This window comes from Aristolochia californica, unplaced genomic scaffold (genome assembly GCF_029961685.1).
Source record: "Aristolochia californica isolate CCGP_79_NKW_82.1479 unplaced genomic scaffold, dmAriCali1.0.hap1 SCAF_7, whole genome shotgun sequence".
In the NCBI taxonomy this organism is placed as follows: domain Eukaryota; kingdom Viridiplantae; phylum Streptophyta; class Magnoliopsida; order Piperales; family Aristolochiaceae; genus Aristolochia; species Aristolochia californica.
In genome coordinates, this window is record NW_027182268.1 from 34327348 (window position 1) to 34344667 (window position 17320).

The 17320-nt window shown below is 39.2% G+C and overlaps 2 protein-coding genes across 6 annotated transcripts; both read right to left on the bottom strand.

Moving 5' to 3' along the window:
• Positions 1-45: 45 nt before the first annotated feature.
• Positions 46-1304, bottom strand: LOC137937348 (pathogenesis-related thaumatin-like protein 3.5). Its single transcript, XM_068782415.1, has 4 exons — positions 824-1304; positions 333-597; positions 154-253; positions 46-111 (listed from the first exon to the last, which is right to left on the bottom strand). The coding sequence occupies exons 1-4, from the start codon at positions 1302-1304 to the stop codon at positions 46-48; spliced, it is 912 nt and encodes a 303-aa protein (XP_068638516.1).
• A 656-nt stretch (positions 1305-1960) lies between these two features.
• On the bottom strand, positions 1961-15215 carry LOC137937010 (small ribosomal subunit protein bS16m/bS16c). Of its 5 annotated transcripts, XM_068782023.1 has the most exons (6): positions 15011-15215; positions 13746-13791; positions 11337-11409; positions 10965-11146; positions 10752-10797; positions 1961-2383 (listed from the first exon to the last, which is right to left on the bottom strand). In XM_068782023.1, exons 4-6 carry the CDS (start codon positions 11095-11097, stop codon positions 2161-2163), a joined length of 402 nt encoding a protein of 133 aa, XP_068638124.1. In that variant the 5' UTR covers positions 11098-11146; positions 11337-11409; positions 13746-13791; positions 15011-15215; the 3' UTR covers positions 1961-2160. The 5 variants fall into 5 exon arrangements, with proteins under 5 accessions (XP_068638124.1, XP_068638126.1, XP_068638122.1 ...); XM_068782025.1 differs by lacking the exon at positions 13746-13791; XM_068782021.1 differs by lacking the exon at positions 11337-11409.
• Positions 15216-17320: the final 2105 nt, after the last annotated feature.

Below are 17320 nucleotides of genomic sequence, written 5' to 3' on the forward strand. Positions count from 1 at the left end.
CTATTTGAATCTGATGTTTTCGCAGCTAAAAGCTGCTGTCACTTCTCAAATGGACCCAATTTTCAAACAGGCATGCGCGGCAGCAAAAGCTTTCTGTTCTTTCAGATCAGCCTAGATGTAAAGAATGAATAAAAGAATGAAGGAAATATGAACAGATAAGATGTTTGACTCGGAGGACGCTATTTCTCTCATTCCTCCAATTCTCTGTCCATTGGCAGGTGGAGCAGTAGCAGGTAAATTTGATCTCCTCAACCTGCATGGATATTTCTAAGGAATTACATACTATGTGAGACGAGAGAGAAAGAGAGAGAGAGAGAGAGAGAGAGACCGACCAATTGAGGGTGGGGCAGAAAGTGAGCTGGTAGTCGAAGGCCTTGCAAGTGAAAGTGCTGGAGCCATCGTCATAGGCGTAGCTGTAAGCCCTGGGACAAGCGATCTTGAAAACGTTGGAGTAATACGTGGGCTTGCATGTGGTGGGGTTTCCATACTCCCCATTGCAGCAGTACTCATCCAGTCCAAACGCCTCGCATGCACTTTTACATGCCACAACGCCCCCAGAAGTTCCACCATCCATCACTTGCAGTTCTTTTGGACAACCTGAAAAGCCACCCGCAGTTTTCAAACCCAAACTCTATCACCTTCCCACGTCAAACCAGAGTACACATTTGAGTTCAATTCTTGGCAGAAAGCTGAGCTCGGATTACTTCGTTCAAGTTCTCATTCAACCTTTAAAAACAGAACCGAGCAGAGAACAAAAAGAAAAAAAGGAACAGTTGAAAGATGTGTTATGGAGTAGGAAATGAAGAGGATGATGAGAGGCAACCTGAGTTGAGATCAGAGGTACAACCGGTGGCATTGCAGATTGTAGAGGCCCCAATGGGCGTGGCAACGAGTGGCAAGTTGTAGCCATCAACGAGGCTAACATCATAGAAGTCTTGATCCTGACCCTTGCCTAGAGTGATCTCAAAAAGAGTGGCGGGTGGTGCAGCTCCAATGCCATTGCAGCCTATCTTCCCTCCGCAGTCACCCGTTTGGCAAGCTCCAGCCCCAGATGCATCAAACTGACACCCAGTCCTTGCCCAAATTCGACCTGACCAACCCGGTGGTGTTTGGATTTCCACACTGTGGCCAGACTCCAGCGCAAACCCCGTTGTTGGTAACTCCGGCGTCCCTGCACCGGCTAGCGTCCCTGGCCATATGGTGTCAGGACAATTGTTTGTAATTGTGAACATGCAAGAGCAGAAGCCACAGAAGAGAGACAAGGCGATGGTGAATCTTATAAGAGTTGAAGCCCCGTTCCGCATAGCAGACAGAAATGAGTGTCGATTATGGGATCTGGATTGGTTTGGATTGGTGGAGAGTTGGGACCATTTCTGATTATTTGAATGCTCTTATAACAGAAATGAGCTCATCCACCAGTTAGGCAAGCATAGGTGCCCAATGCTTGCTTTGTGAATATCATTGGGTTTAGTATTTCTCCCATCTTGGGTAGCCCCTACAAGAAGATATACCTTCCTTTGTTACAGAAAGCAAGAGATGAATTACATTAGACGTACCGGCGCAAACATCTCTCTGAAAAAAAGACAAAACGGCTGCAGATAAGATATTAAGATTCTTTTCACACCCAACTTTTCAAGATTGAGTAAGGATGAAGTACAAAAGCTTCTTGGATCTGAGGAAAAAAGGCAGCTTCAATCTTCTGTTATAAGATCCTAAGATCGCCCTTAAAAGGGAAGGGAATCTTGATTAAACTAACCTAGGCTCATTCTTTTTTTACCTCTTTAGTATGGAATATTAGTCAGAAGAGATCCTATGCAGCAAGGGGAATCTAAGATATTCGTTATTATTTGTTTTCAGTGGATAGCATCTATGTGTGCTTGAAGGAACAACATGCAGCTGCCATCAGAGAATTGCCTTCCTGAAAACGGCAGCTCTGATACCCAAAATGTTCGTTCTCATGTAAAAAAATTTCCTTGATATCACTTGAAAAAGCATCTTCACAATGACATATTTGATCATCATCAGAGTCCTGTAATATCTAAAGAAAGGCCGTCTAGGCCTCTTTTATGTGACCTCTAAACTCAAGATTGACGATCCGAGAAGAAGAAAAACCCACTACAACTGGTAAAACAAAACAAGCTTTTAGCAGGGTCCTTACTTTTAACTATCTGAGTTGTTGCCCTCAGCTTCATCATCCTCAACATCTTGGGGCTTTGGGTCTTCGGGAATCACGAATCGGCCACTCAAAGGATCAACAGGACGTGTATCACGTGGCCCACCTTTCTGGCTCATTCCAAGCATCGGGGGTGGAGGTAAAAGTCCTGCCCTGAAAAGAATCTTCTGGACAGGGTCTGAAGGTTGCGCACCAACTGATAACCAATATCTGCACCAAAAGAGGTATACATGAAGAAAACCAAATAGACAGCTGATACTCAGAATTCCATGACATCTGAGAAACACAAGGATAGAAAATGAAATTTACAAAATATTATCATTTGATAGTCATTGTTCGCATGGATGCACCAAATAAGAGAAGATTTTAACACAATATGCAGCATTAATGATACATTAAAGCTAAGGAACTGTGTAAAAGAACCCTTTGCACAAATGAAGGAAACCTGTTGCAAAGGCTATGGGTCCAAATTTTGACATCTCAACAATCAAACTCTGATAATAATCAGGGATCAGAAAAAGGTGGAGAGTTTTTCTGGATAATCTGTATGTTTACTCACACAATCTGCATACCATGAACCACAGTCACACTCATTTACAAAAGAAAATTTTCAGAGTATACGAGCAGCATGGATCAACACGAATTTTCCTTATCCATGACACCCACTTGTAAGACAGAAATGGCAGTTAAGAAGAATTCTACACATATAGGTGTTTCATACTAGTGGCACATAAAAAAATTTAAGTAAAAGTAGCCTACTGTCCCTCTTGCAAACTTGGAGCAGCCACAATGGTGATCATATTGCTGAGGCTGAAACAAACTAGTTGTACCTTTTCAGCAGTAACAACCTCCAGGCCATGTATCTAAGGGTCGGTGATTATTTGGCCCCCCTTTAAGAATTTTATACCATGTAGGATCATGGAATGTCAAAATAAATGTAGAGATCATTAGATACATTTGGTACCGAACCTATAAACTTATAACATATTAGAGCTGATTGAAAATGAAAAGTTGGCCCTTAAACTTATCCATACTAGGCTGGAACAACCAAACACCCATACCCTAAATTAGGCCTTACAGGCTCATAATAATCCACCAAGCTTATGTGTCCTACATATATGATGCCAAGACTTTGGGGTGGTTTGGGACCAAAAAAATTCAAACAATGAATCAGACTTTTCTCTTGAAATGGTTGTGGAAATTTGGTGTCAAGGATCTGTCATTGGAAATCCAAAAGTCATGTAAATACTGTCTCTCTTATGCTGTTTGGCAGCCTCTGGACTATGCACCACCACTTTATAGGGAGGATTGCCGTCACCATCCCTGCCTTTCTAGCCTCCACTTTGCCTCGATCTCTCCCACCTTGGCGGCCTTCATCGAGTTACCTTTCTCGGATTTGGAAGTTGAAGATGCAGTCTTGGGTCTTCCTCAGGATAAAGCCCCGGGCCCTGACGAGTATAATAAGGAATTCTACAGAATTTGTTGGCCTACTCTGAGACCGAATGTCATTTCCATGGTCCACAACTTTTATGACCGTGGGATCACCTTTAAAAGTGTCAGTGCCTCCCTTATTGCTTTGGTGCCAAAGAAAGCTAATGTTGAGCGCCCTCATGACTTCAGACCAATCAGTCTCGTCTCAAGCCCGTACAAGATCATTGCTCGGGTCTTGGTTCGCCGTCTCAAGGTTGTGTTTCCCACCATCATCCACCGGGGCTAGAGTGCTTTTATTAGAGATCGTGATATTCTCGATTCCGCTATGGCCACTCATGAGATTATTGATCACTTCGTCAAGTTGGGGCTCTCGCGGTTTGTCCTCAAGCTTGACCTGAAAAGGCTTTCGATCGGGTGAACCGGTCCCTTCTAGACAACATTCTTCAACGCATGGGTTTCGGGGACAGATGGAGATTCTGGATATGCAATTGTATCTCTTCAGCCTCTTACTCTCTGCTCCTCAACAACACTGTTTGCGGCTACCTTCAAGGCTCTTGTGGCATTCGGCAAGAAGATCCCCTCTCCTCGTTACTCTTCAACATTATTGTTGAGTACCAATCCTCTATGTTCTACTCCACCGGCAATATTGGTTGGCTAGAGGCCATTTCAAACCAGAGTTGCTTTAAAATTCCTTGGCTCCAGTTTGCAGACGACACTATCTGCTTTGGTACTGACACGTTTGATCAAGTTCACAACATTAAGGGCCCTTCTCAGCCTATTTGAGATCACTTCTAGTAAGAAGGTCAACTGGGGAAAGACGACTATCACGGGTTTACCATATTGACCCTCCTCTCCTTCAGCTCATGGCGGACACTTTGGGATGCTCAGTTGCAGCTACCCCTTCTTCCTACCTGGGCCTTCCTCTAATTGATTGTAATCCCCAGATCGGATTATGGGCCCCGGTCAGTGAGCAGCTTGAGCACCGGCTCTCCACTTGGAAGGGTAGGATACTCTCCAAAGATGGTAGATTGACTCTCCTCAACTCGTGCCTTGCGGGTAATACCTAATTGCTTCCTTTCATTCCTGCCTTGCCCCGACTCTATTTGCAAATGCATCGACAAGTTCAAGAGACGTTTCCTGTGGCGTGACACTGGCAATGAATTTCATTATCATCTTGTCAGTTGGGATGATGTTTGCATGCCGAAGTCTTTGGGCGGTCTAGGGATTAGACACACCAAGGAGATGGGTTATGCCTTTTTGTTTAAGTGATTCTGGAAGCTCAACCCCCACCTTGGGGCCTTCTTGGAAACTAATGGTAGCGCCTCCAAGATATGGCACCTTAGGGATAGATGGAGTATTGATGGCGGCAATTGTCATCTCTCGCCCATTTGGAAAGCCATGTTCCATCTACTCTCCACATTCCGTGCTACCATTCACTTTTTTTTAATGACGGTTCCAGCTTATGTTTTTTAACGGACTGGTAGTCGGGTGATGGCCCTCTTGACTCATCCTACCTGTTGCTTCATCAGCTCACCACATGTCGTGATCTCTCTGTCTCTGATACTTAGGGAAACGGCTCCTGGGATCTTCGTTTGAGACTCGACCTCATTGATGAGGGGGACGTTTCCGTTTGTGGTTTGATTGACAAACTTGGCAATGTTAAGATTCGTCCTCAAGTAGCTAACCAAAGGATCTGGCTTCCTGATGACAGCAGGCGTTTCTCGGTCTCTTCGGCTTATCACCATCTTATGGGTAGGACCCGGTCTCCCGCCCCTCACTTGGCCGCCATTGCTTGGCGTCTCTTTGCTCCTCCCAAGGTGAATTTATTTCTTTGGAGTGCATGCCACAACAAGATTCTCAGTACCGACAACTTTATTAGGCGTGGCAATACTGCTCTTGATCCCCTCTGCCCCTTCTATGGGTTGGAGGCCGAGACTATTAGCCACCTTCTCCTTCATTTTGCTTTCACCTGGCAGGTCTGGATTTCTATGATTGACAGGATGGGCCTCAATTTTTGCATCCCCCCTGACCTAAGCACCATGTGCCGCTACCCCTCTAGGGTTCGCCTTCCCAGTCTTGGCAAGCTCTTGTTATCTACTTGCATTGCTTACATCCCATGGTGCTTCTGGAAGGAGAGGAATTTCAAGCATTTTTATTGTGTTTTCCGCTCAGCTGCTGAGGTGATATGTACTGCTAAGGGCCTCATCTTTACTTGGACCCGCACTCGCAAGGAATTTACTTGTCTCTTATGTGCTCCTACCTGCACCAACTAAAAGGTTATTGCTCGGATATCTATCCCTTCTGCCCCCTAACGGGTGGATGTTTGGGGGCCTCCCCCCATCAGTTACTTTAAGCTTAATTTTGATGGCAACGCTTTTGGGAATCTGAGATTGGCTGGCTTTGGTGGCGTGATCTTTGATCCTGGAGGCTCAACTATTATATCATATTTTGGTCCTCTCGGCGTTGCAGACTCGATTACGGCTGAGCTCTCGGGCCTCTGCATATTTCAGGATCGCTTCAACGGTCCACTTAATGTAGAACGAGACTCCAAATTTGTCATTGTGCTCCATGGCCTCCTTCCCTCTATGGCGTCACTGACAGCTTTTTCTTGACATAATGGATATTATATCCTCTATTACTTGTACATGGTCTCATGTACTTTGAACAGCCAATACGGCTGGTAACACTTGTGCTAAATTGGGTCCCTCCCTTCATTCTCTTGTTGTTAGGGGAGGCCTCCCTTGATGTATTTTTTTGCTTTCCTTTGAAATAAAATCATCACCGTTTCAAAAAAATGGGTAGGTGTAGATCACTTACCTTAGGATTCGTAGACAAGGGGGGTTCTTGGTCAAACGGGAGAGAGAGAACCGGTCCATCTTGATTAGCTTTTCGTCAATGATATACTTGTAGTGGCTTCTTTGTAGTAGCATCAGGAAGTGGACTAGGGATATCATCCATAGGAACTAGGGCAACCACTTCAAGCATAGAGACAAGAGGGGGGGACCCCAATGGAAGACGAAGAGGAGAATCTTCGAAAACGTCACATCAGCAGAGATAAACGTTTTCTTAGTAGACAAACAATAGCATTTATATCCTTTTAGTGTGTATGAGTAGCCTAAAAAATTACACTCGATAGCACGAGGTGACAACTTGTCTTTAAAGGCCCCAAATACATGTGCAAAACAAACACATCCGAAGACTCGAGGAATGACCAATGGTAGTAATGTCTGGATAGAAATTTTTCCATCAATAACAGAAGAAAGAATTCGATTAATAAAGAAGCAGGCAGTTAGGACAGCATCGCTCTAGTATGATTTTGGTACATGCATATGAAGAAGCACAGTACAAACCACTTCTAACATATAGAGGTTTTTACGTTCAACAATGTCATTTTGTTGTGGCGTAAAAGCACACGAATACTAGTGTATAATGCCATGATCTTTATAGAAGAAGTCAAGTTTTTTATTCATAAATTCAAGACCATTATCGGTGTGAAGTACACGAACAAAAGTATTGAACTAATTTTTTATTTCACTACAAAAATGTTTGAATACATCACATACTTCAATTTCTCCCGTATAAGATACACTCAAGTACATCAACTGTAATCATCTATAAAAGACACAAAATATTTAAAAAAAGAAATGCTAGGCACCGAACAAGGCCCCCAAACATTGAAATGAACAATATCAAACGAGCAACTGCTTCGGGATTGACTTGGAAGGAAGGATGTTCGGCGATGCTTGCCCAACTAACACGAGTCACACTAAAGGGATAGACTTGACGGAAATTTAGGAAATAATTAAACCAACTTTGAAGAAGACGGATGACTTAATCGTATAGATGCCACTGTACAGGAGAAACCGCGGTATGTAATGCATGTGGAGAGTTTTGTCAATCATCCTCCACATAGTATAATCTGACTCTCTCACACGTCAAACCAATCATCCTCCTTGTCGTATTATCGTGAAAAACTCAATGTGAAGGATAAAAGGTTACGGAACAATTCATGGATTTAGTGAGTTGACTTATTGACAACATGTTGGGAGAAAATTCAGGGACAAACAAAACTGACTACAGTGACATAAAAGTGGATGGGTTTAATGTACCCATTCCCTGTACTGGGGAAATGGATCCATCAGTTAAGGTGACTTGTTTAATAGAAGTGGACTACTTCAAATAAGAAAACAATGTGGACATACCTAACATGTGAGGGGACGCCCCTGAATCAAGAACCGAAGTGGAGGATGGACGCACATGAAAATCTGGCATACCTGAATTGGCCAATGTGGCTATACAAGTGGAAGATTGAGTCACAAATGTTGATGAGGCAGCATTTAATTGTGCCATGCGCTGGATAAGCTGTTGCATTCCATTAGAGGGGCCTGTTACAACTTGTACAGGAGGTTTGGTGAATTAGTTAGTATGCTCATGAACAAGAGAGTTGGCCCAAGTAGGTCTCTCCTTCTCCAAGCATTTTTCAGAGAAGCGGTTTGTGCGGCCATAGTGAATGCATTTTTTGTTCGGCTTAATGTCATCTCTGCCTTTTCCACTTCCTTGAACATCTTTGCCCTTTCCTCGAATGTTTCCAATTCTGCCCTTATATGACTCTAAGGAACCCTGAGAGTTTAGGGCTGGTGTTGGGGTGCTGGCCACATCAGCATTTCCTGGTGCTACAATGGCTAACTTTACATGCAACACTTAGCTATATGTTGTGGACAGTGATTGAACATCCTCTAATGCCAATAATCGAGCCCTAATAGAGTCAAATTCAGGTCCTAACCCATCCCAGAACTTAGCAATGTGAACTTGTCCATTTTGTTTCCTTATTTCCCTTTCACTTGTCATGATGAGATGGAAAACACTTATCTCCTTTAATATACCAACAAGCTCGTTGTAGTTTGTAGTGGCAGACCACTGACGTCTCTTGAGGCTAAACATCTTGGCATAAAATTCAAAAACATAGGACAAGTTACTCTCTTGCGCATAAACAAATTCTAAGGAATTCCACATTTTCTTAGCAGTTCCACAATTCATAACCTGATTTCTCAAGTCAGGCTCAAGACCATTAAGTATCTAGGTCATCATCTGACTATCTTCAGCTTCCCAGTCTTCATTCAACGGGACAAAAAGGTCATCTCTAATGAATTTTGTCTTTTTCTTACCCTTCAAATATAGAAGAATTGATCGTGACCAGCTTAAGAAATTCTAGCCATTCAGTCTCTCAGTAATTATCCAAATAGTATCCCTTCCTTTTGAACTTACAAATCCCCTTAAAGGAGTAAAAACTTCACCTGAATTAGCAATTATGATCCCTAAACAGTCTAAAAAACAGCACACAAGTCAATGTGCACAGGTGTAGTGGGTTCCACCTTGCATGAAAAATTAGGGTTTCTGAAAATTGGAAGACCCAACTCATCTAACACACAATTCTTGCTGTTGAAGGTACTTTGGAAAAAATCACAAAAATCACCCTTTTCGGGGCTGATGTCACCTAACCCTAGGATAACGCAGGCAGTCCAGTCCAGTAACAAGCTGCTTGGTAAGGAAAGAGAGAGAATTCAAGTAAAAAACTCTCTTTTAATGTAGAATTCCAAGATTAAGAACTTAAGTACACAAATTCATGCAACAAATCACAAATCAGGGCTAATGCAGGCAAACCAGGAGATGACACAAGCCAAAGGACACAGTGTTGGGCTCACACAGTCCAAAAAAGTAATCTTTATCGCTCAGCAATCAGTCATAGGCCAGCAAGTAGTTCAGAACCACTCAGCAGACAGTAGAAGTCATCAACCCTAGGGTTATGGCAGGATAGGAAGGAAAAAGTTCAAATTTTTACCAACCAATCAAGACAGATTTTGGGAAATCCTCTTTCTTGAAGTCGCAGGCTTTGATGAAAAGTCTGGAGAGCTAAAAGACTTTAACCAGGACCTACTGCTCTAATACCATGAAGAAAAAAAGTAAACTTTAGGATTTTGGAGAAAGAAGGAGAGAGAAAAAAGAGAAAGAAATCAAAGTTCTGGAATGTCTCTGTCTGTGAGGGTCAAATTTGACCCCCTGGGCTTTTACAGAGTCCTGAAAAATAATTCAAAAATGCCCCTAGTCCCTTAAAAGCACTTAAACCCTATATCTCCTTACATACTTATTCAAATTGCATGAAACTTGAACTAGAGATAAAACTAAAGACCGAGAATAGGATAGTGGAGCTGTTGGACTTTGTAGGAAGTGTAAAATGATGAAATTACCCTTTAGTAGATTTTCTAACATTTATATTTCTATGACTTTCTCAAACTACTATTTATTTTCTTTCTTGCTTAGACCATGCAAGGTCTCACACTCTTGAATAGTTAATATTGTGATGGTCTTGCAGACAATGACAGCTCGAAATGTGGCCAGCATCTGATTCTGCTTCTGTCAACCCCCATAGTTTGAATAGTGTATTTCTGTTGGGATGAGGGTCCTGTAGATATGATCCCTCAGAGACACTAGTTCCTTGGTTCTTTCTTGTTTACTGTACATTGTTTCAGAAATAAACCCAGTAGGTTGTCATTTCGAAGAATCTGAGATGCTAGAAGCCCATTTAGAATGCTAAATTAACATGAATGCTGGTGGCATATATGCGTAAAGCCAAAAGCACCAAAACATTGTGGGAAACTCCACAAAACTCCCAGCAGAAGGACATCTTCAGGAACTAATCTGGCTGACACAAGGACCCGCTCAAACTCAAATTAGTCAGATCCTCAGGTCAATTTTTGCTAGTATATGAAATCTGAGATAAGCCCATGATTTATTGAATAAACAACACCATCGTAAAAGTCTCAAAGTTTTGAAAATTATTGAAAAATGAGTACTTCCAACTCGTTTTACTTCTGTGCTCTTATGATGCATAGGCTTTTCCTTTCCAGAACAATGATCTACAAATATGTATTGTAGAGCAAGTGAGGAATACATTATACCAGTGGATATTTCGTTTAATTAGCTACACTTCAATAATATGTGCAATTACTACTGTTAGTCAGTCGGAAGTACAAGACACATTAATTGAGATGTATACAAGCAAATGGTAAAATCTAGATCTCTTACAGTAAAAATACATGAAGGACAGTAATGTCTTAAAGACAACTAAAAGGTAAAAAAATTTACTCACTTCACTCTGTCAAAATTCAGACCCATCCGCTTACCACCATCCTGGCCTGCAAAGATATCTCCATAATTATTTTGAATCATTTGAGAAAACCTCAAGAAAATGATAATAATCTTCAAAGCAAAAGGAACTAAAAAATTGAAAGTTGAAAACGTAAATGATGGAAGCAAAAACATGAAACACGAACTAAATATTTTTTGAAAGGAAATGAAAAACCTGGCAATGGATTGTAGTAACCCAGAATTTCCAAATGCTTCCCATCTCTTGGAGATCTGCTATCAGCAGCCATCACTCGATAAAATGGACGATTTTTGCATCCAAACCTTGATAAACGAATTCTGACAACCATTTTCACTTATTTTCTGTGTTCTGTTTAATTTTCTGATGCTAGTTTTCACCTGTGGCATATCAGGGGATAGTTTTTATTTAGTGACAGAGAAACAAATACCATCTGAAAGAGGAACATAATCCTTTTTACTTTTTAACACAAGCAACAAATGTCCTGAGATGCTTTGAATTTTTAAAAGATTTAAAAATATATACAGGAAAAGATAATTCAACCAGGCTTCACTTTAATGAAAATCTTACTCCCAAGAAGAGCTTTTGAGAGAAAGTACAAAAAGATGACAAGCCCTTAGTGCTGTTGCCAAAGTACATGTACCTAACATTTGTAATAAAAACAGTCAACGGGAGGGTAATGCAACTAATAACAAAAATCTGTAATTACTCCCCTTGATTATAGATATCTGTTTAAGATTTTCTCCACAACCTTTTTTTTTTTTGGCATGGTGATGATTTTATTAAGGAAGAAATAATCTATTTGTTACCAAATAAGTAAAAAAAATTATGCATAACTATTAAAGCTGGGTCCAATTCCATCCGAAAAATGACCAGCCAAAGTTAAAAGGCTTTTTCCCAACTAATAACAACATTCCTTTTCTTGACATTAAACAATATGATATTAATTCCCACTAACAATCCCCAAATGTCCAAGTCTACACAAATAGACGACAGGCCTGAGACGTGGACAACACAAATGGGGTATAAAAACAAAATGGGGTTCAAATTAGGCCCAACAGTGCAAATATCCAGCTTCGAATTCATCCCAAAATGACTGGACGAAGTTAGAATGCTTCTTCACGACTAATAACCACATGACTTTTCCCAGTATTAACTAATGAAGGATTATTCCCACTAACAATAACAAGGAACACACACTTGCTTCTTTCCTATATGAACTCCATCAACTACTCCAGCTGCAAGGAAGTTTTAATGCAATTGTTTCCTCCAATTCTAGTTGATGTGCTTTACTGAAAATCTGTGATTGATTTAGCTCTTGAAGCATAGCAAACCAATGTCAATAGAGGTCCAACAGGGCATCAATCTGCTGCAATATACGTCTAGGAGGTCCAACAGGGCATCAATCTGCTGTAATATGCGACTAGGAGACCCAACAGGGCATCAATCTGCTGTAATATACGTCTAAACAGTAGATTAAAAAAAAAAAAGGCATCATGGCTAGTTGTTTAGGCTGTAGTCCCAGTTTCCTTCCAAGCATCTACTTGGATCTTCTTTTATTCTCGGAAAGCTGGATAAGACCCTTTGGAAGCCAGTGCTAGAAAAGCTGCAAAACAGGCTCTCATCTTGGAAAGGCAGTTTGATTTCTAAGGCATGCAGGTTCATGCTCATCCAATCCTATCGTGCTGGCATACCTGCATATTACTTATCCTTCTTGCATTACCTAGTAAGCATTACCAATCAAAATGAAAAAATGACAAGGGTCTTCCTTTAGAAGGGGTAATCAGATGGCTTCAACTATCATCTTGTTAGGTGGAGTGAAATCTGCAAACCAAAGAGTGCTGGTGGGCTGGGGATCCATCGCATCCATGAAACCAACCTGGCTCTCTTAACTAGATGGTGTTGGAGGAAAAACACTCAAACTGATCTCCCTTGGTGTCATCATGTCAAAAGAAAATTGGGATTTAAACTCAACGTAATGGCTGAGTGGTGTTTCCTCTCAGCGTCTCTTAGCCATCTGGTAGTATATGCATCATACCTCCCAGCACTTAACACCCAATATCAGACTCTTGAAGCCCTTGATGCTTGCCAGTGATAGAGTTGGAACAGGTTTACATCAAATCCTCTCACTTGGACAAGCTCATCTGGTGCCCATCATCTAATAGATTATTTATTGTGGCTACTTGCTCTGAGAAGCTTCAGAGCGTCTCTCCTAACCATGCCGCTTCTTCTGCATGGAGTCTATCTCTTAATCCCTCAAAAGCAAGTATTTTGAAGCTCAACGTTGAAGGCTCTCCTATGGACAGCCCTGGGTCATCTGGATTTGGTGGCATCTTCAGGAATGCAAATGGAGAGACGATCCATTTTCTTTGGTCCTGCTAGTCACATTGATCAACCACCACTGAGCACTTTGTTGTCCTCAATGGCCAACGAACATTCCACAATAAGTACCATGGCTTGCTGCATGTTGAGGAGGATTCCAGCAGTGTCATCAGCTGTTGTTCGAGAAGAAGAAACAACTTTGGGATCGGTGGCATACTTTCCTAGACATTTAGGACCCAAACCTAATTCATGTTTGCACTTGGTCTCATATTTAGAGATCAGCAAATGGTTTTGCTGATGCTTTAGCTAAAGGGGGTTTCCATTTTAATCAGCAATCTGCTAACTGTATTAAGATCTACTAAGACTAAAATTGTTTTCAAATATAATCATGAAGATAGAATGAAAAGAATAAGAAAGGGAAGAAGAAAGATGATCTACCATCACCAAGTGCCACCCAAATCTCTTTTTTTTTCTTTTTTTTTTTCAATGTCACCAGAATCTAAAATGAAGTACATCAAAGACATCCAGTTTATTTAACGAACACAAATATTCTCACAAACACTGAGTGTAGGTCAGAAACAGATTGGGCAATGGGTCACCCAATTCACTGATCAGAGAATAAAATAAGGTTTTAACATCCTTATATAAAAGTAATACCTCAATAGAATAACGTCCACAGCACAACGGGAAACAGTAGTCACTCCTGCAGCACAAAGTTTTTCAAAATCACAAATGTCGATTTCTTTCACAGTAATGTTGACAAAAATCAAAAATAAATTTTATAAGCACCAACAGCAAAGGAACCTGAGTAACTTAAAATTCACAGAAAATATTTGTTTTAAAATTTTGTACAAGAACAGCATAAAATGAATCTGGATGACTATGGCAGAATGAAAATTTAAAAATCCATGTGACCCACTAGAATTACCAGTTCCAGAATCGTGAAGGGCAACTTCTTATTTACTTATGTATCTGTGGATTATATGATGTGCCACTAGCAATTCACAATTTTTATTCCCAGGTTCCTAGTTCTCCACGTCACCTAATTCAATTAAGGCCATTAGTTATTTCCAGAGTAGTTTTGGAAACAGTAACAGAGGATGTCACCAGAGATTGTCCCATAATGTTTTACACAATGACCATGAAATATAGGGTAACCTCCCCAACAAGCATGTCATTTTCCATGGTTTGCTCTAGTCCTGCAGGGAGCTAGAGGAAAAATGGGCTGCCATTGTTAGCAGCATTATTGCCACAGCCGAAAAATGAGTAGATTATCTCGATATTTATGTAGTATATTCTCATGAAGAATTAAATGAACAGTGTTTTCATAAATGGGTCGGCTCCACAATAAAGCTTCTAATCGTTGTTAAAAATGGCAAAAAAATAAAAACTTCTAAACAATTCATCAAGATACACGAAAATCATATAATGAGTCTCGAAGTATCGCCCAATGGTAGGAGAAAGACTCGATTGTCTTCATAGCAAAATTATGTTAATTCTCACGACTTAAATTCCAACGCTGGATTAGGTACGACAGCCATGTTAAGGTCAACAAGGCAGTCTCTATATTGCATCGTTCAATTCATCCGTAGCCTAGTTGAATAAAACACCCACTTAAGTCTTTCTTGGGCTAGTAGAGGGTTTCCAACTCAGGCCGGTCAATCGTCACTAAACTAACAAAAGACAGGAGTTCTACTCATGAATGATACTTGTCCTCTTTAACAGATATGTTTGAACAGCAAATATTTGATGAGAGGAAGCAGCCATCAGTGGGAGCCAGGGGAAGAAAGCGAAATGTCTTACGGAATAGCAGGTCACCCAACTCGTTAATCTAGAATAAATCGAAATGATTCGAAAGGAAACCGAGAACGAGAAGGAGAAAGAGAATGGAAGAGGGAGACGAAAAGTTGACAGGTCCTTACCGGTCCGACAACGGCGGCGAGTTCGACGAGGGAGGCGACGGCGGGGAGGTGGATTAACTATCAGGAAGAAGAAACGGAAGTTTTCATATTATATGATTTTCTGACCCCGAGGCACTGCCCGGAAAACTCCTACCCGTTTTCCGCTTAGGCGTGTCTAATATACTATACTTCCAGGAAACGCTGGAGAGAGGGATTGCGAAGTAGCTTAGGGACTGGGGAGTAGGCCGAGTGACCGACGGACCGAGTGGTTTTAATGATGTTATTGCCTGAAATTATGTGTCCATGCGAGACTTATTTCAAATGTTAATTGAGAGGCACTAACGAGTGGCATAAAGGTTGGCATTTGCGAAACCCGACCCGACCCGAGCAGAAAAAAGCATAATTTTTCAACCTTAATCGGAGTATTTAAGGAAAATATTTTTTATAACAAAGATATTTTTTTATGTGGATATCTCTCTCTAGAAAAATCAGATTGAAAAACTATTTATTAGGATAAAAAATAGACTCAAATAGCTTTCTTTTGAAATATAACTCTTAATATAAATTCTCAGTCATGTTAGTATTGCTGTTACTCGAGACTTTTCTTTTGTTTTACCTTCTTTGCTTTAGATATAGATTTCTCTCTCTAGAAAAAATTGATTTCAACAATTTTATTTTATTTTTGAGTTAGAAAATAGGCTCAATGATCTTTCCAGCTGTATATAATTTTCTATAGGAAACATCCAATGAAAAAAATAATTCGGAAAAATAAACTAAGAAAAAATGATAAACTCCTCTTTTTTCTTTTTCTTCCTCACTTTCTTCTCTATCTTCTCTTTCTTTTCCATCTCGGATCTTTGCCCGCTCTGATACCATGTTGATTTTTAAGGCCAACACATAAATACAAAATATCTCAAAGGAAGAAGAGAAAAGAGAAACTCTAGCTTTTAGGAGAGAGGAGAGAAAAAACCAATAGAGAAAAAGATGAGGAAAAGAGAGAAATGGGTGTAAAGACAAAGGAAAGTGACATACACCAAATTTGAATAATTACAATTTTATGCATCTCTACGAAGGTTATCCTTATTTACTAGTCATACTACCCCAACACACATAAATAGATATTTTACTTCAAAATAGTGTTTCGGGGAATAAAAAATTGGATGAGTTAAAACAATGGACAAAGGTGGGAAATTTTGGGGATAGGATTAAAAAAGTTAAATTATCTTTTAAGGATCAAAGTTTTAAAAAGCTTGCACCAGACTACCCCAGAACCACCTGTAAGTAGCATCCAAATTACAAGGAATATCAAATAAAGGTATTATTACTCAAGATCTTAAATTTATATGTTTACACCCATTTTTTTCCTTTTTATACTTTTTATTTATAATAATTTTTTTTACTTCATTATATTTATTACAGTGTCATTATATCTATTTTATTATAAAAAATTAATAAAGTAAACAAATCTCTAATGAACATCACCATGAATACATGGGACAATGAATAAATATAAATAAGAAAAAATATTTTTTTAACTCATTTAAATTAATTTTAATAATTAAATTAAAATCAGGCATACCTAAGCTTATGTAGATGTAGGTCTATACATATTTTTTCTTTAAAGATATTCAAATTATTAAAAAATATAAAAAATAAAGGAGGGTTTCCTTTTAAATTAGTGTAATTATCTATTTTGCTTCTTTCCCATGCAATCCAGGTGAGAAGATGACCTAGGGTGCCTTGATTGTGCATCTTTTTTATTTTTTATTTTATAGTTTTATTTATTTTAATATTATTTCTAATAAATTTAATATTTTATTTTATTTTTATTTATTTTATTAATCAGACACAACTGTCTATTTTTTGTTCCTTATTATCTATTTATTTAAATTTTTATATTTCAGATTTTAATTTTAATTTTGTTATTTTCACTTTTAAATACTCATTTTATTGATTTAGTGTTGAATTATTTTTACTAAAAAACTATATTTATCCTTATATTTTACATCTTCTTTGACTTTATTTTTTAATTTTTACTTTAGATTATATTATGGTTATTTTATCATCTTATATTCTTAATTTATATTATTATTTATTTAAAAAAATTAAATATTGTCTCATGGAAAACTATGTCATTTAATAATTTTATTTTACTTAATATTTGATAAATATTTTTAAATTTATTCTATTTATTTTACTTTAAAAATGATTTTATTGAAGGATTATAATATTTCATAATAGGTTTTTAGTTCCATTATTTATTTATTTCATATAGTTTACCTTTTCTATTTTACTTTTTATACTATTCATATTTTACTATCTTTAATATTT

Excerpts from the sequence above, each read along its gene's own strand:
- LOC137937348 (XM_068782415.1), bottom strand. The coding sequence starts at position 1,304 with ATGCGGAACGGGGCTTCAACTCTTATAAGATTCACCATCGCCTTGTCT. Across the intron at positions 254-332 it reads TTCTGCCCCACCCTCAATTG|GTTGAGGAGATCAAATTTAC; the intron begins GTCGGTCTCTCT and ends ATATCCATGCAG. Across the intron at positions 112-153 it reads CCGAGTCAAACATCTTATCT|GCTGATCTGAAAGAACAGAA; the intron begins GTTCATATTTCC and ends CTTTACATCTAG.
- LOC137937010 (XM_068782022.1), bottom strand. The coding sequence starts at position 11,097 with ATGGTTGTCAGAATTCGTTTATCAAGGTTTGGATGCAAAAATCGTCCA. Across the intron at positions 10,798-10,964 it reads TTACTACAATCCATTGCCAG|GCCAGGATGGTGGTAAGCGG; the intron begins GTTTTTCATTTC and ends ATATCTTTGCAG. Across the intron at positions 2,384-10,751 it reads CTGAATTTTGACAGAGTGAA|ATATTGGTTATCAGTTGGTG; the intron begins GTGAGTAAATTT and ends CTTTTGGTGCAG.